We start from the raw sequence: 21,769 nt of genomic DNA, 5'->3' as shown, positions 1-21,769 counted from the left end.
GCATTTTGTATCTTAAATCATCATTTCCCAGCAGTTTCTTATTTGAAAAACAGAAGTTCAGAGACAAACACTTGCAGAGTTAAGAGAAACCCTTTTTTTTTTTGGTGGTGGTGGTGGTGGTGGTGCTAGAGACCTTCTCATCTAATAAATGTTCTATCTAACTTAGCATTTCCATAAAACATGGTAGTAAGACTTCTTAAATCCCTAGGATACACACACACACACACACACACACACACACACACACACACAGCTGTTTAGAATAAAAAAGAAAGCAGAGGAAAAAACTGTATTAAGGAAGGGAAAATTACATTATTTAGGGAGACAGTTCAGACAAAATAAAAAATGAAGTTATCTTTGCAGTTCTGAAACAATAGTAGGCAATAAAATGCCAAAAAGCCTTTCGGTATCTGTCAAAATAGCACAAATCCTTCCTGAGGTGGTAAGGGGTTATCTGACAAAAGAAATTTAAGAATCACCAGAATGATTGGAAATAATTTTGGGGGGCAAAAAAAATGCTGCTTCATGTGGGCCTTAGATTCAAGACAAATCACACAGTACATACAGCAGTCCGGGCAGGTCCTTGCTGCTTTCAGTTTAAGCTCCTACACAGGCTGGTAAAGATTATTTCCCCATTACCTACCTCAGGAGGGGGATGATTTAAAAGGAGTTCAAACTCAAAGAGGCAGCAAAGGAGAGAAAACGGACTCTGGCTGATTCTCACGACTATTCAAATATCCACTTATTACATTAAAAAACAAAAACAAAAAAAAACCCAAAAACCCCCCACTAACACCGTAAAGTAAGTTTCAATCGGTATAACAGAAAATGTCAGGTGAAGTGACGGCCTGGAAAAAGTGAGAAAGCCAAGGGGCTGCCATGAGCTTCACATTTATCAGGCATGTTGAAATGAACGACAAAGACCTATTCTGTCCAGAAATCCCCCACTTTATTTTTAAGCCTGGAAACTGGTTAGTCATATCTATACTGAACACTTCCTGTCCAGGGGCATGATGATGGCGACAAACTGCCAAGTTTAGTAGCTGCCTACATTCGCTCAATTGAGTCATTCATGGGATAAAAAACAGCAGCAAGCATTAAAAAAAAAAAAAAAAACTAGCTAACTGAAGCTTTAAAAAACATACAGTGAAAACAGGTTTGTCTGTTTCACAGAATGAGGATAGACAGTGCCATCAAAACAAAAAAGAAGGAAAACAACAAACAATATTAATCTGAGACTTTTTTCCTGGTAGTTTCTGTGATATTCTAGCATCACTACCAATTATAATAGTTCTCCCACTTCCACCCTCTAGATTCAACAGTCCAATTGGCATTCCACATCTTCATTTACAAAAATGCCCAAAGATGCAGAAGGTCTCAAGGAACTCAGCAGCAACAACAGAATCAATTTATTCCTTTTTTCTTTTAATGCGATCTAAGTATATTTTTTTTCCATTTTTTTTTTTTGATCTAAGTATATTTTAAAGGAAGGGTCTCCTGAGAATTTTAAAGAAATAAGAATGCAGAGAACTAAAATATGCATCAACAATGTATTTATCCACTGGTCCAATATTATGATGTTACATTAAAAACCTATCTTTGAGAAAGACAGGAAAGCAATTAAGGATTTTAAGAATGACCCTTTTCCCTAGCAACCCTGAGGGCTACGTCAGGCTTCAGCTAGGCTGCCTCTCCCAGCAGCAATTATAATTTACCTGATTAACCCTTAGCCGTGTTGAAACAAGCCAGCTTGGAGTTCCATCGCTGAGGAGCCCAAGGAGCCCCTCCCCTCCCCCATGCCCTAAGCACTGGCACAGAGGGGGCGACCCCAAAGCATGCTGGGGTGGATGGCGAGGACAGGAATGGCAAACACCTACTCCTGCATTTCTAGGTTATCAGCTTGATCATCAAGTCAGAGCAATGGTTGAGCTAGCCAAATAATTTAAACCAGTTCTGCCCATTAAACTCTGCTCACCATCAGACTTGTTAACCAGTGAAACCCCCAGAAATTAGATGCAGCTTCAATGGGTGTGTGTGTGAGAGAGAGAGAGAGACAGACAGACAGACAGACAGACAGACAGACAGAGAGAGATGACTCTCTATGCCTGTAATAGTCACTTACTAAAAGTCCCACCGGCCTTCCATCAAATGGATGGCACAGTACTGCTGACAGCTTTGAGATGATTCTTCCAGGCTGGCATTACTGCTTTTCTAATTCATCTTCTGCCACAGGCAAGCTTTTTGAGGAAATCATTATTGTAACTGAGTAAGAAAGTCACTAGGAATCCAAGCCAATGCAAAACAGTCACCCTTGCTTCTGACTGGCCCCAATCTTTAGCTGTTGGAAAAGCAGCAGCATTCCTCAGTGTCATGTCCTTGTTTTGGGGCCCCTGCATTAATGCTGCCTGAGAAGAACTGGAGCCCTTCTGTGTCCTCCGAACATTGTGATTTAAAGGGCACCAAGTCTGCATCGTACTTGGGAGACTAGCGCCCCTTCAGACCTCCTGTTCACTGCAAAATCAAAATAAAGAAAACTGCCAAGATCTCTCACCTCAGTCACGGTGGTCTCTTGCCTAGTTATACTGCTGCTCACCACTCTAGTTTCCCTTTTTTCATTTCAGAGTTACTTCCTTACTTCTCCCTTCCTCTCCCTCCACTTGGAGGCTCTGCATCAGGCCTGGGTCCCACCTTGTACCTTCCACAGCCACCACTCCCCCTCACTCCCACTATTTCTTCCTCATTGTTCCTCTGAAACTTTAAAACCTGCCAAGGGGCCACTCCCTCGACTTCCTTCACTATTCTGGTTTTCCAGTAGTTCTCTTTCCCTTTCATTGGCATTGGCCCCTGAATTCTACCTCCTTGGAGCCTCTCTGGAGAGACACCTTCTTTAATGATCTCCTTTCTAATCTTTTTTTTGTTTTGTTTTGTTTGTCTTTTTTTTATGGCCATACCTGTGGCATATGGAGGTTCCCAGGCTAGGGGTCAAATAGGAGCTGCAACTTCCAGCCTGAACCACAGCTACAGTAACTTGGGATCCAAGCCACATCTGCTACCTACAATACAGCTCATGGCAACGCCGGATCCTTAACCCACTGAGAAGGGTCAGGGATCGAACCCACAACCTCATGGATACCAGTTGGGTTCGATACTGCTGAGCCACGACTGAAATTCCTAATTATCTCCTTTCTCTGAAAAACTTGCGCGTTTAGACTTGTGATACTGGGGAACAGTGTATTTTCATTCTAGCTTTTTCACAACTAATTTGATTCTCATTTTAACCCTCGAAAAGGGAAAATGGTTTGGTCAGTGCTTTACAATAAGGAGAACAGTCAGCACACTAATATTTCACTTTCATCAGATAACTTTACAGAAAGAAAACGTTCCTTAAAGCCAGTCCACCCTTGCCTGCTTTCTACAAAATGGGAAATGAGTACTTCTTAACAGGTTAAATATCATATGTAGGCCACGGGCGGGTTCTGCCTCTGAGTGTGATTATACGTCTCCTTATTTATCCAGCACCTCCTGGGTGAAGCTGTTAATCACCAACACAGGCATTATCTCATTGCTTCTCACCTCAGCAGAAACTTAAAATTACTGAGAATGGCCCCTTACTTGTGTGGCCCAAATCCTACACAACATGTATAAGCCCTCAGAGGTTCACATTACATATCAAATCTAGGGTGCCCCTGGCAGAAGCATCAGCAGTTTGCCAAGACAGGCAATCCTGTCACAAGAAGAAAAAACTTGAGCAGAAAGGAACTGAAGGTGAAAGGGAAGAGAGAAAAATTCCCTAATTCTCAGAGTGGCCAAAAATTTTTCCTAGTATGAAAAGCTGGATTAATTTCCTACTTCTATTCACTTCTTAGCGTCATGCACCAGCGCTGATTTTGCGAAATGCCACAGGGAGAGGTCAGGAGTGATGGGGGTGGAGATCAGGAAGGAATCTGCCGGCATTTAGCACTTGGAGGGTGTGCACTGGTGGAGATGTTGAAAGCCTCCCTTCCTCAGGAGCGTGGGTGCTGGCTCACAGCTAGGGCAGTCACCCCCTGGGCCCCACATGCCCTCCTCACTCCTTCAATTGCCTACTAGATAATGAATGAATGCTCATGAGGTATCCTGAGCAGATGAGCTCTTCAAACTTAGGCTCCCAGCTTTTGCCCAAGGAGAAGACGGCAACGCATATTCTACAGCACCTCTCCTTAGACATGGTTGACCGCCGTCTCCACGGGCCTCTCAGCCTCCTGGCTTCTAAAGCCCTGTCCTCTCCTTGGGTTCCTCCTATATCTTGAGTACTTCCTTTTTCTGTTTCCTTTATTGGAGGCATCTACCCCTTTCCGTTGTAAAAGTGGGTATTCTCAGAGGCTAATTCCACAGTCCAGCCCTCCCCTCTCTCTTCAATCTTTCCCTCAGAGATCACATGAAGGAAATGAATTCTCTCTTTTTTTTTTTTTTTTTTTTGTCTTTTTGCCTTTTCTGGGGCCGCTCCCTCGCATATGGAGGTTCCCAGGCTAGGGGTCGAATCAGAGCTGTAGCTGCCGGCCTACACCAGAGCCCACAGCAATGCGGGATCCAAGCTGCATCTGTGATCTACACCATAGCTCACGGCAACACCGGATCCTTAACCCACTGAGCAAGGCCAGGGATAGAACCCGCAACCTCATGGTTCCTAGTTGGATTCGTTAACCACTGCGCCATGACAGGAACTCCAATTCTCCTCTTCTGATTGGACAGTCACACACTTTTCTATCCAGGTGCCTTTAACCAAGCTCAGATCGCCCTCCAGAACTCAGGGCTTGAGTTAGCTTAATATTCCTGAGACATTACTTTGCACCTGCCCTTTTCCAGCTCGATATCTGCCCCCAATTCCTCACACTAATCGTGTTTCCCTCCTAAATGCTATCATGGACATGCTTTAGTCTAACAACAAAGCCTTAATTTTTCAAATGAGGAAACTCAAGTTCAGAGAAACTTAAGCAGCAAGTGAAGGCTGCAGACAACCGAGGGCAAAGTCAGGAGGAAAACAGGTCCTTTGACTCCTAGTGCCTTGTCTATAACCCATAGCATCCCTCTGGGCAGCTAGGCTGACCCCATGTATCAGTGCAAGACAGCCCACCAATGCACTCTCCACTCCACACTGGGGGTAAGCCTCCTTCCTTCTCTCTCATCTCCTTTCCTCTTGCCTAAAGGGCCTATGAATTCCCAGCACTGCTGCACAGGATGGAGTCTGGTAAACATTCTCCTAGATTCTCAAAGGTTCTGCTGCCTCATCCTCAGCCATACTCATCGTAAGCTCCTCATCAAGTATTTTGTGCTATGAATGCACATGTGATGTGTGTGATAACCTGAACACTAAGTTCTTCGAGGGCAGGGCTGTCTACATACACAATCTGCTTCCCCAGGCCCCTCAGAGGAAGCCCTAACTTGGCCAATATTGGTTTCTATGAGTATCCAGGGCCCAAGGAAGCAGCTGTGATTGAAAGAGAGAGGCTGCACCCAGCACACAAGCAGCAGAGCCTGTGCTCCCAGGAACACCTCAGGTCCCCAGCATCTCAGTTTAGCTGAGATGGCCACATGAAAACACATACCTGGGCCAGGTAAGCTGGCATCAAGATTAGGTGGCAGGTCAAACTAGAAAGACAGTTCATGAATTGCTTATTCTTCTCCTAGAAGTTGGCCCTGACTCAGGCACGTGAGGTGTTAAGGTGTCAGGCCTCAAGCTGTTGTGGTCACCAAGGGCATTCTGCTTAGTGGCCTCTTTGATTCAGGATTTCCTTGGAAGAAACTTTGTTTCCAGTAACCTATAAAGTTAAATCTTGTTTGTCATACGAAACTGGAGAGTGTATTCCCATGTATGCCCAAACATGATGCTATATACACAAACACATACCCCCATACACCTTCAAAACCATAAATACCACAAGGTACCAGCCTAACACACAGGACTTGCAGGCTTACAGCTTCCCAGAGCAGGACTCCCTCAGCCATTTACTGCCCACTCAATAGTCAGTCAGTCAAGACATACTGTACCTCTCATCTAACTCTTCTTCAAGATCCTTAAGCCCTTAGAACAAGATATTTTTTTGTCTTTCTGGGGCTGCACCTGCGGCATATGGAGATTCCCAGGCTAGGGGTCGAATTGGAGCTGTAGCTGCCAGCCTACACCACAGCCACATCCATGCCAGATCCGAGCTGCATCTGTGACCTACACCACAGCTCACGGCAACACCAGATCCTTAACCTGAGTGAGGCCAGGGAATCAAACCTGTATCCTCATGGATGCTAGTTGGGTTCGTTTCCGCTGAGCCATGATGGGAACTCCAGAACAAGATTTAAGACACATGATAAATACCACTGACACTGCTATATGTCCTATATGAAAGTTGTTAGGAGAGTAAATCTTAAGAGCTCCCCAGATGGAAAAAAAATTTTCTATTTAATTTTGTACCTACATGAGATGATGGATGTTCACTAAACTTAAGTGGCAACCACTTCATGACATATGAGAATCAAACCATGATGCTATACACCTTAAACTTACACAGTGCTGTCGTGTCAATTACATCTTAATAAAACTGGAAGAAAAAAAGATTGAGGCAATTGCTCTTTCAGACATCTTGATCAGCAGCTGGAGAATGCTTGAGTGTGTTCTGAGTCCCAGCATGCACCAGGCCTGCAGTGCTCTGGGGAAAACCAGGCTGTGGGCCGCCCATCTGCTCCTGCAGCTGCACGTCTGGTGTCTGAATGCCGGCTCCCTTCCCACCCACACGAATGCACACCTTCTTTCCAAGGAAGAGTGCCGCTGCCCCACCAGCTACTGAGCTAATTTTCCTGAAGGAATGAAAACAAGTGAGCTCACTGTTAAAATGCCTCTCACTTGGTCTACCACTTTCAAAGCCAGGGATCTAATAGGACCTATTTGCAGAGCTAAGCCTTATTGCACAATGCCTCTTCATCTTTTACTCTCCTGAAGCACATGTAAGAGAAGGTGAAATAGGAAATCTCCATGTGCTCAACATTCCATTTAGGTTTCGGAAATTCCCCCCAAAAGGTAGTGGATGACACTCACACAAACAGATTAGCTTGCCCTGCTTCCAGATGTCATGCAAAAATCCAGGATGCTAAAACCTACACTTGTAAAATTTCTTGTTTGCCAAACAGGCACAAGGCAGGTAGAAAGAGCTTCAATGCCAACTCTCTAGGCTTTGGTTCCTCAACTCTAACATGATAAAGGTTAGATGAAAGGACCTGCAAAGTTGCTTTTAACTGTAAGTCATGGTGATTCTACTCACACTTGTAGGGGAAATCATTTTAATTACAAAAGGCTTCTCACTGTAGAGCTTCCTTAAATATTACAGATAAATGTTATGATTTGATTTTTTTTTTTAAAGATAGCTTATACTATCTTTTTTTGTTGTTGTCTTTTTGCCTTTTCTGGGGCCGCTCCCTCGGCATATGGAGGTTCCCAGGCTAGGGGTCGAATCAGAGCTGTAGCTGCCGGCCTACGCCAGAGCCCACAGCAATGCGGGATCCAAGCTGTGACTGTGACCTACACCATAGCTCACGGCAACACCGGATCCTTAACCCACTGAGCAAGGCCAGGGATAGAACCCGCAACCTCATAGTTCCTAGTCAGATTCGTTAACCACTGAGCCATGACGGGAATTCCCAGTTTATACTATCTTTTTAGCCACAATCTACTGAAGAAAGAGAAGTATCAACCATGTTGATCTCACTGTTTCTCAAGTCATTAGCCTCTTTCTCATATGGATGGAAATGTTGACAAATAAATGGTTTGTGGCAAATCAGCCACTGCGTTCTTTTGAAATGAAATCATTGGGTCCTGAGACTTTGTCTTACTCTACTGCATTCTCTTTTACCCACTCACTTTTGGGCTACTTCCTAGATCATCACCAGCCAGGAGCAGGTAATTTAATCATCCATGTTATACTGGTTGTTCCAACAGCATCCTAATATGAGGACAAGAAAGTCGTGATGTAAATCCCATCTGATGGACATTTCAGAAGTGAGGAAGAAAAAGGCCCCAATATAATTAAGCTTAAAGAGCTGGGGGTGTCAGGCAAGGCCAGATTATCAGTGATGTCCACTGCAGAGGAGACAGTATGGCAGAGATCTCGAAATGGATTTTCCATTTTTAGTCCTTATCAGCATACCGCACCCAAAGGCTAATGACTACATAAAAGGAAACACAATGGCATCAAAGTCCAGTGTTTTGGAGCATATGCTGCATCTTCTACATTATATATGACATTAAGGTCAGCCGCACCAAGGGCCATGCATTTCATCAGAGCCAAACTACTGCTTCATTCCCTGTGCTAAGCAAGGATGGGGAAAGGGAGAGAAAAGGGGAGAAGAGTCATGCTGAGCAAGGAAAGTGATTATATAAGCTGTCACCGCATGTGAGGTTAAAACCAGGAGGACACTGCCTGCTGTGGCAGCTTACGTGATACCACTGGGCGTTTTGATTATGTAAGGGGATATTAATAGTTACCAACATGAAATGACTTTTCTATGATCAATACTCTGACAGGTATTGGTCCCATTCATACTGGTGGGAGTCTTTACTTTTTGTGTCCTTGAAGAGTTATAATTCCTAGGAGGTGGGGTGATGCGGACCATGAGGTCCCTGGAAGGCTCTAAAAGGGGCCCAGTGGCACATGGGCTTAGGGGGGAGACGCTCAGGCACACTTCATCCTGGCCCTTGACAGACTTCAGTCCCTTGACTGGCAAGCTGATTGATGCAGATGGGCTTCCTGAAAACCCACCAGGAAATGGGAATCCCAGCTCTAAAAGAGTATGGCTAGATGGACTCAAGATAACCTGGAGCTCAGAGAAACCACTGCACAAGCATTGAGAAATAGGTTAGGCGCCTGTTAAATGGTATTTAAGTCTAGGAGGGCTACAATTGAGCGTGCAAATGCCTGTGCAGGTACCCAACAAATTACCATATAATAAGGAGATATGACGGATTGAGTGAGGAGAACATAAGGGCGCTCAGAATCATTCACATGTGATCCTGCCGATTTTAAAGAAACTTGAAACTCCATGGATGCTACAAAGTTACCCAGTTGCGATAGTGCACATGTAACTGAAACTTGCTACACATCACTGATCTGGGGAGTCCACGCTCTCCATTCACAAGCTGGTCACTGGCACAGAAAGTGAGGTCCCTCTCTTGTCCCACTGCACTCTTGTCCCTCTTGCTTCAGTGGACTCCAGGCACCTCCTGCTAGCCCTTAGCTTGGATCCTGGGCTCCTAGATCTTCTGCATCTGAGGTGGAAGGAGGCGCTCAAGACCCCCTGCCTGTGTGCCTGGGCCCTTCTCTTTCTCCTCCCAGACACCTGGTCTCTATGCTCCTGGCTTCTCAAAGTGGGGAGCAAGCAGACACAGGACCACAGAAGGCATCCTCCTGAGTGCCAAGATGACTTGAGGATGAGGGATGAGGGCAGCTTTTGGACATTCCCAGAAGTACCCCATCAGGCTTGAAAGCACAGATTCTAGGGATAGTCAGCTTCCATTCAAATCTAAATTCTATCTTTTGTGGGTTTAGGCATGGTTTTTAAACTCTTCAATCCTTAGTTTTCTTAATTGATATGTGGAATTGAAACAAAGGGTTATGAAACAAGTATAGAAGAAGATATATACATATATATGCATATGCTTAGAACTATGGTGGCACAAGAAAGCACTCAATACACTTTAGTTTCAAAATAGTTTCTTCAGTCTTCAAGGCAATTTGAGATACTCACAAGCCACATTAGGCCCTGACCCTAGTGATGACAGACACTGCTTATTTTGCTTCTACCATTTAAAGTACTTTCATGGAGAACTGAAGAAACACTAAATAGATTTGTCTTCTAGGTTTGGAAGTCATTATTTCTGTAAAAGTGAGACTAGACACTTTGTTATACAGCACAAATGATCACAACCTTGTAAACCAACTATACTTCAATAAATCCAAATATTTCTCAAAAAAATAGTGAGGGGGCTATATAACTTCTAAGTAGCACTTTAAAAGTTTCATATCAGGTGATCTCGTTTTAAACTGATTGATTTGATAATACTTTACTAGGCCCTCCCATATGAAAGGCCCTAGATCAAGCGAAAATAAAATAAAACATGTCCACATCTTGCTTTCAAAAGAAGCTCATAATGGGAGTTCCTGTCATGGCTCAGCAGAAATGAATCTGACTACTATCTGTGAGGATACAGATTCAATCCCTGGCCTTGCTCAGTGGGTTAAGGATCCGGTGTTGCTGTGAGCTGTGGTGTAGGTCGAAGACATGGCTCAGATATGGCACTGCTGTGGCTGTGGCACAGGCCAACAGCTACAGCTCCAATTCCACCCCTAGTCTGGAAAATTCCAAATGATGTGGAGGCAAAGTACAAGAATCCTAACAACAGTAACACATGAAAACATGGTACAACTGAGGGTGAGGCGAATATAGGATATTTTGGGCACACTGTGAAAGATCATCTACTCCAAACTGGGTACAGTGGGTGAGAGTACCCACTTGAGGAGGGGCAGAGAGTGATCCCAACAAAGAAAATGACACTGGTTGAGGGAACAAGGAAGTAAAGAAATAGGGCACCACCAGGGTTGGAGGAACCAGCCCGGGGGTGTGGTAAATGTTGGTTGCTATTTTGGTGAACCACGTCAGAAGTTCTTTCCTATTTCTGAAGAAACCCTCATATTGCAGGTGGTCCTCGGAGTCAGATCCCCTAACTCCCACTCCCAAACTGGAACCAGGAATTCCCTCTCCCAGGGACAGCAAGGGTCAGAGACACGATCTAGCATGGACAAACCAGCTGGCTTATTTCTGAGATTTCTTTTCTTTTTTCTTTTCTTTTTTTTTGCCGTTTAGGGCCACATCCACAGCATATGGAGGTTCCCAGGTTAGGGGTCAAACTGGAGCTACAGCTGCTGGCCTATGCCACAGTCACAGCAACGCAGGATCCGAGCCACGTCTGTGACCTATACCACAGCTCACAGCAACACCGGATCCTTAACCCACTGAGCGAGGCCTGGGATCGAACCCGCAACCTCAAGGTTTCTAGTCGGATTCATTTCTGCTGTGCCATGATGGGCACTCCTGAGGTTTCTGAATGTCAAGGATGACCAACTACTCATTCACATTTGGAGTCCCAGCAGTGACAGTAAAAAATGTAAAGTAGGCAAAGGCCATGGGGAGGTCCTGACCAGGCGATTCTTGGCTGCATTTCCTGATGCGTTTTTTTCAGAGGCGAATTCTTTTTGTGAATGTGTGAACCACCCAATATACTTTCAATAAATTCTTCTGCTTGTGATAGCAGGAATCAATATCCATTTCTGGCAACCAACAGCCCTGATGAAGAGAGGTGGGAGCTTGAACCGGGGGGGGGGGGGGGGGGGGAAGAGGAAGAAAAGCGGATATATGCACAGATAATGAGAAGCATCAGGTGTCAGCTGGAAGCTGAAGATAAAGGAGAGGGCAGGGTCAAAGACAACTAGGAGATTTGCAGTTTGGAAGCCCAAAAGACTGTGGTGAAATATTCACAGAAGTATTCAGGGAAAATACAAGTGAAGGATCAGATGTGTGAAGAGTACGCAGTGATCAGCTCACTATGGGCTTGTTGAATTTGAGATACCTGTATGATATTCAAAGCACGTGTTTATCTGGACTCATAGACACAGAGAACAAACTTAGGGCCACCAAAGGGAAAAGTGGGGAGAGGTGATAAACTAGGAACTTGGGATTAACAGATACATATTACTATATACAAAAGTAGATAAACAATAGGACCTACTATATAGCACAGGGAAATATATATTCAACATCTTGTAATAAACTATAATGGGAAAGAATCTGAAAAAAATATAAATACACTGAATCATTTTGCTGTACACCAGAAACTAACACAACATTGTAAAACAACATTTTAATAATTTTTTTTTTAAGACGTTCCTTCATGGCTCAGTGGTTAACAAATCCGACTAGGAATCATGAGGTGGCGGGTTCGATCCCTAGCCTTGCTCAGTGGGTTAAGGATCCGGTGTTGCCGTGAGCTGTGGTGTAGGTCACAGACGTGGCTCGGATCTGGCATTGCTGTGGCTCTGGCATAGGCCGGTGGCTAAAGATTAGACCCCTAGTCTGGGAACCTCCATATGCCATGGGTACAGCCCTAGAAAAGATAAAAAGACAAAAAAAATAATAATAGTAATTTTTTTTTAAAAGCATGGTGTTTACCAGGTCACTGGCAGTAAAGCTGGCTCTTAGAAAAGCCCACAATGGAGGTCTAGGAGATGGAAAAGAAACAGCGAGAAGAAGGAAGGGAAATCAGGACAGTGTAGTCAGAGGAATTAAGGAAGGAGTTTAGGGTTACAAGGATACTGTTTTCCTAGCATTAATGCTGCTGGAAAAAAAAAAAAAAAGTCAAGTAAGATCAAGACAAAAATATGAATGCTGGGTACTGGTAATTTTAGCACCTGGGAAATCACTGGTGTTTTGGATGATTTCAATGGAGTGGTAGAGAAAAAGACTTCAGAGGAGGAGGTAGGAGAAAGAGCGAGAAAGTAGGAACCACACAAAATTTAAAAAACAAAACAAAACAGGTTTTTTTTTTTTTTTTTTTTTTTTTTTTGGTCTTTTTGCTATTTCTTGGGCTGCTCCCACAGCATATGGAGGTTCCCAGGCTAGGGGTCGAATCGGAGCTGTAGCCACTGGCCTATGCCAGAGCCACGGCAACACGGGATCCGAGCCATGTCTGCAACCTACACCACAGCTCACGGCAACGCCGGATCCTTAACCCACTGAGCAAGGGCAGGGATCGAACCCGCAACCTGATGGTTCCTAGTCGGATTCGTTAACCACTGCGCCACGACAGGAACTCCCCAAAACAGGTTTCATTTTAAAGGAGAAATAAATGTTTAACATTGAACAAAGTATTAAGGATTAACTTGAGAGAATGGAGATCATTCACTCATTTTATAAATATTTACTGATCACCTTTTACTGTGTAGGTCTAGGAGGCACCCTGGGGAATAAAACAGACATGGTCTGGCCCTCACGAGCTTGTGTTCTAGAGAAGAGACACTAAACAATGTGTTGAACACGACAAGGAAATGACTGGGTGCTCTGAGAGCCGTAAGGGGTCTTAATTTAGGTTGGGGGTTCAGAAAAAGCCTCTCCAAAGAGCTGAGCACATAAAGGGGGTCAGGAAGGGAGAAGCACACTTTGGACAATAAGACCTGCATTTGCCAGTACTCCAAAGATGGGAGCTTGCGCCCATCTATATGCAGAAGGGAAGGTGCCAGGAAAGACAGGAAGCCAACTGGTACAGTGAGGAGCCCAAGGCAGAAGGAATGGCCTTCATAGCAGGAACTATGCCGGTTCCACAGACACTGGGAGGGTGGGTGTGGGTGAAGGTGAGTCTGTCAGTCTGCAAGCAGGAAGTTGAGGGAGTTGTCTGATGGTTACTGTTTTCTTTGCGAAACAGCAGGTCTGGTGAGGCATGAGAGAACTGGGAGAGGTGGTGGTGGAAAGTGCTATTATGGGCAGGAGAGGAGGAGCTGAGCTCACTCAGAGCTCAAGCCTTTTGAAGCACCCCCTGCTTAATAATGGCTTCCTCACTTTCTGGTACCAATGCTTCAATAACCAGGACTCCTTGATGCTTGGCATTAGAAAGATCTTAACAGATCTTAACTGCCATTCAATTTTCCTACTTCATCACTAAGTGATTTGCTCAGTAGGAATCAAGTAAATGCCAAAAATATGGCCATCAACCTATCTCTTAAGTAAGCCCTCATCCACTGGCAACTGATGATATCTTTCAACAGCTTTCACCTATTTAATAAAGTCTATCTCCTCCTTCCTGTCTCTTGCTTTCCTATTCATATTATGCCTGGATATCTTAAACTCATTCAACTCTTTATAAAGTGAGGTCTGGGTTCTTTTTCTCTGTTTAATACTCAAGCACAATCACCTATTCATTTGTAAGTAGGCAAAATTAAATCAATTCTTTAGGAGGTGGCTATTAACCAAGGATGGAGATTCAACAACTCCTGGCACAGAGTCAAGTACGTCCTAAGCTATGATCGCTTAACAATATCCCCAGTCATTTTCTTGTACATTCACTCACATACACAAATATGTTGGCCTCCAAGGATTTCTGAGTCTGACTTGGTATTTTTTTCAGATTCAACCCCAAAGTATATTAGTCTCTCACTGCAGTTCAGAATAATGACTTAAAAGTCTCTTCCATTACAGCAAATCAGGCATGAAGCATCCAAAGGCAATTTTCTTGCAATGCAGACATTGTGAAGAGCTTGTGGTGAGCTCTCACTAAACAGGGTAAATAAGTCCATAAGGAGAAAAAAAAAAAAAAAAAGCTAAGGAGAGGGGCCAAGATTAATAAGGATAAAGTATATAAAGATAATGGCTTCTTTCATAGACATCTGAGTGGTGGTAGCTAAACAGAGGGTTCTAGACCATGGCCAATAGCCAGTCTTGCAAGAATTGACCGGAACACACACGAAAAACACACATATATACAGACATTAGTCCTCTATTTCCTGGCAGAAGCTACCGTGATTCCACTTGTTAATAAAGTATTTTTTCCATCTTCCTCAACAGGTATCCCATATCCTACCCTAAATGCCATCAATTTAAAACTCTAGCACGTCATATTATTTAAAAAGAAACATTCCGAGCTTTCTGAAAAAGCAGAAACCAAAAAATAATTTGCTACACATCTGTAGGAAGTAAATGATGGCAAGTGGAGGGGTAAAGTGAGGAACGGGCAGGGGTGGGGCAGGAAGACATTAAGGGACCTCTTCTCACTCCAGTTTTCAGGCTTGCAGTGGTAAGCTGGGCAGGAGGGAAGAATGTGGGTGCTAGTAGAAAAATGTATCATATGTTCTGGGAGACTGCTTTTCCACCTTCTCCCCACTCCCTTTATATCAAAAGAACAAGAAAAAGAAAAAAGAACAAAAAACAAGCCTGGGAGAAAAATACCAGTTCAAATGCTGCTCATAATTCATACAAAAGTTCACCACTGGATTCTCTGAGCCCATTTCCTATGTGCCGTGGACTACTTCTGACTTACTGTAAATTGCCATTTAAAAGACAGAAAAGGAAAGCGTCCAGCAGCAGGACAGAGAACACAGCAGCAAGGAAACATTAACCGCCCCCCCAGCTCCACATCAAGCTCAAAAACAGTGCTCCTAGCTGTCATTTTTCATTCACACCAGCCCCATATTTCTATTACACAAGCCTCTTTTTTACTGACTGCTTCCCTTGCAGGGCACAAGGTAAATGCCAGCCCTTTACTTTGGGAGGGGAATCAATAAAAGACAAGATGAGGAAAAGAGTTTCAAGGGCTCCCTCTGACTGATATCTAGCAAATGGAGAAATGATGGGGTTCCTTTCTGCTCCTCAGAGCTGCCCTGATTGACTTGAAAGTTACCAGTTTCTTCAGAGGCTACTTGAAAAGAAATTTCAGTCTCCTTTCTTATTCTCTAATTTTCCCCAACCATCCCCACTCCTACCTCAACTCACAAGAGGGCTTTTGTATACATGAAGCTTCAGGAAACAAAGCATACAAACACTCACGCACAAATAAACTCCCCACACTAACACCCGCGTATAATTGTGTTTGGGTTGGAGCTTTTCCAGCCCTGTCACCCGTTCTCTGTTAGGAGTAAGTGAAACCCTTGGCTTCGGCAAAGTTAGAAACAGACAAACTCAGTTTCAAGCTGCACAAGGCCTCCCTCATATCGTGCATGCGCCCCCCCCCCCCCACAAGCCCCCAACAAAATAAATCCGTGGCTAAAAAGCCAGCAAGGAAAAAAAGAAAAAAGAAAAAACCTACTCTCCGAATAAAAATTTTTCACTTCTCCCCCTCGCTTCCCCTTTTGGCCGGAAACACAGCTTTTCCAACTTCTGAAACCCGTTTCAAGGGACCCTAGACTCTTAGGGGTCCTATTCCAGAGGATCCGGCTTTCAACTGTCCTGATACAGGCAGGCAGCGCTCTTCCAAGGATAGTTTGCTTTCTTGGAATCAATACTGGGGCCGTTTCGTTTCCAGGGAAATCTCAAAGGCAGCTTTTCTTGGGCTGGCCGAGCTAGGTCCGACTCTCCCTCCCCTCTCCTCTGAACTGCCGCTGGTTGACAAGGGTACAGGGTTCGGCGCATTCCGGTCTAAGGGAGCTTCGAAGGCGCAGGGAAAGCAGACAAAGTACCCATCGCTCCCTTTTAAACTCCCGTCTGGTCCCCTACTCCGCACTACGTCCACATTCCTCCGCAGAACTTGGTGGGAGCCCCCCAGCGATATCAAAAACATACCTTCCTTAGATTCTTCTGCTTCGGAGTTCATGGTGTCAGGGTGAGCAGCTGCAGGGGCGACCACCGCTGACATGGACTCGGACGAGCTGCAAATGTGCTTGGACGCCAAAACCCGCACACGACAGAAAATAAAAGGAAGGAAAGCCACTAAAATCAAAACCTCCGCGGGGCGGGAGGGCTGGTTCTAGTGCAGGGATTTTCAGGGGGAAAGTTCTGCAGAGTGACGAATCGCGTCTCAGTTGGGCGGCAGGAGTCCGCCCCCGGGGCCCGCGCGCCCCAGCCCGTCGTCGCCGGGAACCGGCGGCTGGTGGCTGGGTGCATGCAGGTGGGGCTGACTCTGCGCTGGGGCCAGCACGGCAGGGGCGGGGGAACCTTCAGGGTCCCAGACCCGCCATGCCTGGGAAATCTATACACAGGGAAGAAAGAAAGTCTCATCTCAGCTCGCGCTGGTGTTTTACATAAATCATAAATGCATAGGCAGGCACAGAAATGCTTCTGAATCTTTAGGTTGCTTTTTTGCAGGCCCGTGTAACTTTCCGAGTCTCGGGATCTTAGCCGCCCAAAATGAACGCTTTTCAAACTGCTCGGTTTCGTACGTTACTTTTGGAAGAAAGTAATAGGGATATGGATCCATGGGGCTGGAAAGACCTGCTTCACAAGCCCAAGATGGGGGGCCTTTTGAAGAAAGAGTGTGTGTGGGGGGGGCCCTCACCCCTTACCTTTGCACAGGAAAAGCAGACTAGGCGGTTTACTCATTCAGTATAATCAGAGCGATCACTCTTACTCAAACCCGACCAGGTGAACTACCGCCTCTGCAGCTGCCCCAAGGGCCCTCCGCAAAGGAAGGGGAGGACTCCTCCCAAGGAACTAGTAACTCCTTGGGATTAATTCCACCCAAAAAGCCCCAAAGAGGGGAGATATTTATGCTTCTGAAATGCTGACAAAAGCTGGAGAGCCTGGAGAACAGATCTCAATTCTGCCCCCTGGTCGTGTCCACAAGCTCCTACAACTGGCTGAATAGGAGTCCTCAATCTTTCCTTGAGAAGTGGGGACAGGGGCTGGCACCCACATACCTGTCTTACTGAGGTATTTTGCAGAGCTCTAGTTTTATTACCAATCTAGGGCAAGAGATCCTCAAATAACATACCTGAAAGATCCATTAGGAAATTGTGAGAAAAGTTACATTCTTTTAATAAATTTATTTTCCAGCTGCTTTCTTTTTCTTCATTTCCTCCCTTTTTTTAATATGGGCAAAAAAAAAAAAAAAAAAGCAAGAAGAGAAGCTCTACAGTACATCAGGAAGTTCAGTGAAAAGAATATACAAAAGATAGACATTTAAATAGACATTTCTCCCTCTCCTCCTCTGGAAAAGGAGGATTAAAAAAAGTATTATGTATTATACAGATTTATGTGTTGTATTAAGTAAGGTAATATAAGCAAAAAGTGATATGAAAACCGTAAAATCCAACACAGATTATTACAAACTACTGCACCATTAAAAGGTAAATTTTTGTAAAAGATGCTTTTGGGTTTTATTTCAATATTGACTGTGAACAGACAAAAGGGGGGGTTTATGCTATTCACAAGCAGTGAAGAAGTTATTATACATATTAATATAAGGCGCTAGATATTAAATCACTTCCTACTGCTGAGAGATTCTCACATGCCCAAGACACCAAGCAAAATTTTATCTCAGTTTCACTGAAAGGGCAGGATGATGAGAGGAAGACATAGCCAGTCAGAGAGGAGAAACATCTGGAAAATATCAGTATTGTAGAGCCTTCCGGAAAATGACCTCACTACCAAAAGGGTAAGAGCTGCACCCTTTTGAAAGTCACAGTTAACTGTGAGGTCCCCTCTGCCACACGGCCTCCTGAGCTGGCTGGGAGGTGCTAAGCCTCGTACCTTCCCTCTGTAACTTCAGACTCGTGGGGGAGACACGAAGGTCATTCTGAACCCAAAGAAATGCTCCTTCACTGGTCAGAATCCACCTTCCCTGTCTTATCCAAGCAGTCATTCTGGGAGCCTCCCCAGCCCACCAAACACCTACCATCTGTCCTTTCCCTCCCCGCCCCCCCAGCAGCCCAGACTCTCACAGATGTCCACCAGGAACCCCTCAGGATCTCACCAGGGCTGTCAACTCACAAAGATAGCTCCCATTCATCTATAATTGGAGTAAGATGCAACACCTTTTCAAGGTGATGATTATGCAAATTCACACAACCCAAATTCCAGGCCCCAGTAGCCACAGGAAGGACTCACTTTCACCCTGTTCTTTCAGAAAGTACCCCCATGAGAATGATTTATTAATGTCCTTTTGCAAATCCAATTTAAGTACACACCACATAAGGTGTGTTAAAATACAGGTCCTTAATGTCCAACTTGTTTTTACACTGGGTTCACCAAAAGGCCTTCAGCCCTGCTCAGGTCAGCCAAGGAGAACAACTGCTGAATGAACAGTTCAAGCGCTGCTGTGTCAGCCGCCTAATTCAATTTAGAGTCATTTTAGCAGCTAGGTTGATCTTTGAACTTTCTCTGTGATCCTCAGGAAACCTGGCAAGAAACTTCTTTTATATTTAAATGTAGTCTGGCAGTCACCTTGGGAAGAATGTCCTGATGGAACTCAAGAGCAAGGCATGCTGTTTATTTCAAAAGATGGTATCATAGCTTCTCTCCACTGTGTCTTACCCTCCCTACAAAAACCACTCTTCTTTAGAATCCAAATTTCTAGAATCCAAAGTGTCCATGTCTTTCTCAGAAGTTCTACAGACCTGTGTTTCGCTGTTTGGAAGCATTTATTTCTATGTTCTGTGGCTAACTGAAATTGTCTCTCAATTTCCTTAGCCCCCTAAAAGGAGAAACCAGCTGATTGTGTTAGTAAAATAAAGTATTAGTTCAGTGTCTGCCTTGAATGAGCTCTTTCTGACTTCTCACTTCATGCCTCCGAGGTACAACCGTATAATATGTAACATGAGAAAGTCAGTTAAACGGTTTATACATTTTGTATGTGTTCTAGGAAATCATCAGAAAAACTACCCAGGGCTTTCTATGTTTATTTTTTCCACAAGACTCTCTGGTAGTAGCCTAAAAATAGTAGATATTCAATACATATTCATTGAATAAGAAGAAAAAAGATTACATGGATAAGGATGCTCCACAGTCCTCATATATAACCTCAAAGCCACTTGCCCCTGGGCAAACTACCCTGTCCTCTCCCACCCCTCCCCATCCCTCTGCAGGATGGTAACAAAGATTCTCTGATTCTCTGCAGCTTCCCTGGTTGTCTTCACTACCAGACAGATACTAGGTCAGTCATTTCATCTTGATTTTGCTCTGCTTTTGTTCAAAAGGGGATTGGTTACTCTTCTGCCCTAGTAAATATGCTCCAGTGCATCATAATGATGTTATCTCCTGTAGGTAGAATCTGGTCCCTCGTGTATGTTTAAGGAATACTCCAATATTACCTCTTACTGTGGCTTGGAATATGCTAGAAGTCACATGACAAGCTCTTATAGACCACATGATACAAAATGGCAATTAAGTCAGCAACACTTCTCATTTAATACCGAACCGCATTTAAATACTGTCCTGCAGGAGTTCCCACTCTGGCACAGTGGGTAAAGGATCCAGTGTTGCCTCAGCAATGGTATCAGTCGCAGCTGTGGCTCAGATTCAATCTCTGGCCCAGGCTGCCATATGCGGCGGGTGTGGTTAAAAAGTAAACAAATAAAAATAAAATAAATAAATACCATGCTGAGCATCTACCCATGACTAACAGAGGATCTCCTACCGTGTGTGTCAAGATGGAAGAGTTAAAATGCTGGCTAAGAGTCTGGTGGTTTTTTCCATGCAGTCAGTCATTATCAAATATTTATATGTGTGACATGCAAAAGGGCTCTGTGCACCCGGAGCATACTGGTATGATTTTGGTCATTTTAACTACAGTGAGTTCAACCTTCCAAGCTACCTTGGTTCTAAGGAAGATTTATAACACTCTATCTCAAATGAACTTTATCACAGAGCAGCAGAAAAATCTCTTCAATTATACCTCAATAAAGCTATTTTTGTTGTTGTTGTTAAAGCCTGGGCTTTGGGCCTTTTGCTTACAGCTGCCCTGATGTCTGCTAAAAACAGGGGATGTCTCAAGTTTTCAGATTTACACAGAAGAGACCAGCAAAATTGTCAAGAGGAGGTGCAATTCATCCAGGAGGTACCACTTACTGCGCTCACATTCAAGAATGTTGTAAGTTCTCTGCTGTGAAAAAGACTAAGCATCTCTATCGACTTGTTATAGGCCTATAGCTTCTAGGCTATAAAAACCTCATGTCACAAAAACGGTCATTTCATCAATATTTTAATTTCTGCCTGGCTGACAAGAGGCTGAATGTATACAAATAACATCATAGCCAGGGCAAAAAAAGAGTTGTTTACTTAGTATAAAAAGTGGCTTTCTTCTATTTGACTTTGAGGCTTTCCTCATCTTTTCTTGATTATGTCTATACCATTAAAAGTTGTAAGAGCAGAGTTCCCATCATGGCTCGATGGTAAATGAATCTAAGAACCATGAGGCTGCGGGTTCGATCCCTGGCCTCGCTCAGTGGGTTAAGGATCTGGCGTTGCCATGAGCTGTGGTGTAGGTCGCAGACGTGGCTCAGATCTGGTGTTGCTGTGGCTCTAGGGTAGGTTGCCAGCTACAGCTCCGATTAGACCCCTAGCCTGGGGACCTCCATATGCCGTGAGTGTGGCCCTAGAAAAAGACCAAAAAAAAAAAAAAAAAAAGGTTGTAAAAGGCTTCTATCATCCATGTATAAAGTTGGCTTTCAGTTCCTCTCCTCACAGGAGGGTCTGTGTTCTTGGTGTCACCTGGTTGGGGCTGCAGACTTTTCATCCTTCTTACTCTCCTCAGATACTCTCTTACATTTAACCTCCCAAAAAGAGGGGTAAGGCTAAATGGGTGCCTCCCCACAGCTCCTGCCTGGCCCAGGTGATCTTGCTCTCCTTGCCTTAGTGAAGTTTTATTCACTAAAAGTGGAGAAAGGGCCACTCAAATGACAGTGAAGGTCACTTATGAATCTTCTCAGGAGGCTAAGCCCTGAGCCTCAAGTGGCTGGTACTGGGATGAGGTATGGGGGGCAGGCGAAGAGCGGAAGAAGCCTAAGGATGAGTGTGGTGACGGAAGAGTGGGAAAACTGCCTCTCGGGACCTGTCTCAAAGTCTCATTCCCTATGGCACTTTCCATTTATCCCTTGGCTCACTAATACTCTGGGTGCGGGTAGATAATTCTGAGGGGATGGGAAGAAGGGCTGACATATGGGTGAGCACCATGTTTCCTAGGCTCTCATTGTTTTTCTTCCTCTCCTAAGAAATTTTTCTTGATAAAAACCTTTAGCAGATGATTACACACACACACACACACACACACACACAA

At 44.4% G+C, this 21,769-nt stretch overlaps 1 protein-coding gene across 7 annotated transcripts in view; it reads right to left on the bottom strand.

The window, feature by feature from the left end:
- The window catches only part of TNFAIP8 (TNF alpha induced protein 8), a 132,806-nt gene that overhangs the window by 25,379 nt on the left and 85,658 nt on the right, over positions 1 to 21,769 (bottom strand). Inside the window, exon 1 of one of the 7 annotated variants that reach the window (XM_021079542.1) lies at positions 17,061 to 17,587. The exons of 4 other annotated variants lie outside the window; for them this stretch is intronic. In XM_021079542.1, coding sequence (XP_020935201.1) covers positions 17,061 to 17,097 — 37 coding nt within the window. In that variant the 5' untranslated portion in view covers positions 17,098 to 17,587. 7 annotated transcript variants of the gene reach the window in all.

This window comes from Sus scrofa, chromosome 2 (assembly GCF_000003025.6).
Source record: "Sus scrofa isolate TJ Tabasco breed Duroc chromosome 2, Sscrofa11.1, whole genome shotgun sequence".
Taxonomy (NCBI): Eukaryota; Metazoa; Chordata; class Mammalia; order Artiodactyla; family Suidae; genus Sus; species Sus scrofa.
The sequence above is the reverse complement of the archived record's forward strand: the minus strand, read 5'-3'. Positions and strand labels throughout refer to the sequence as shown.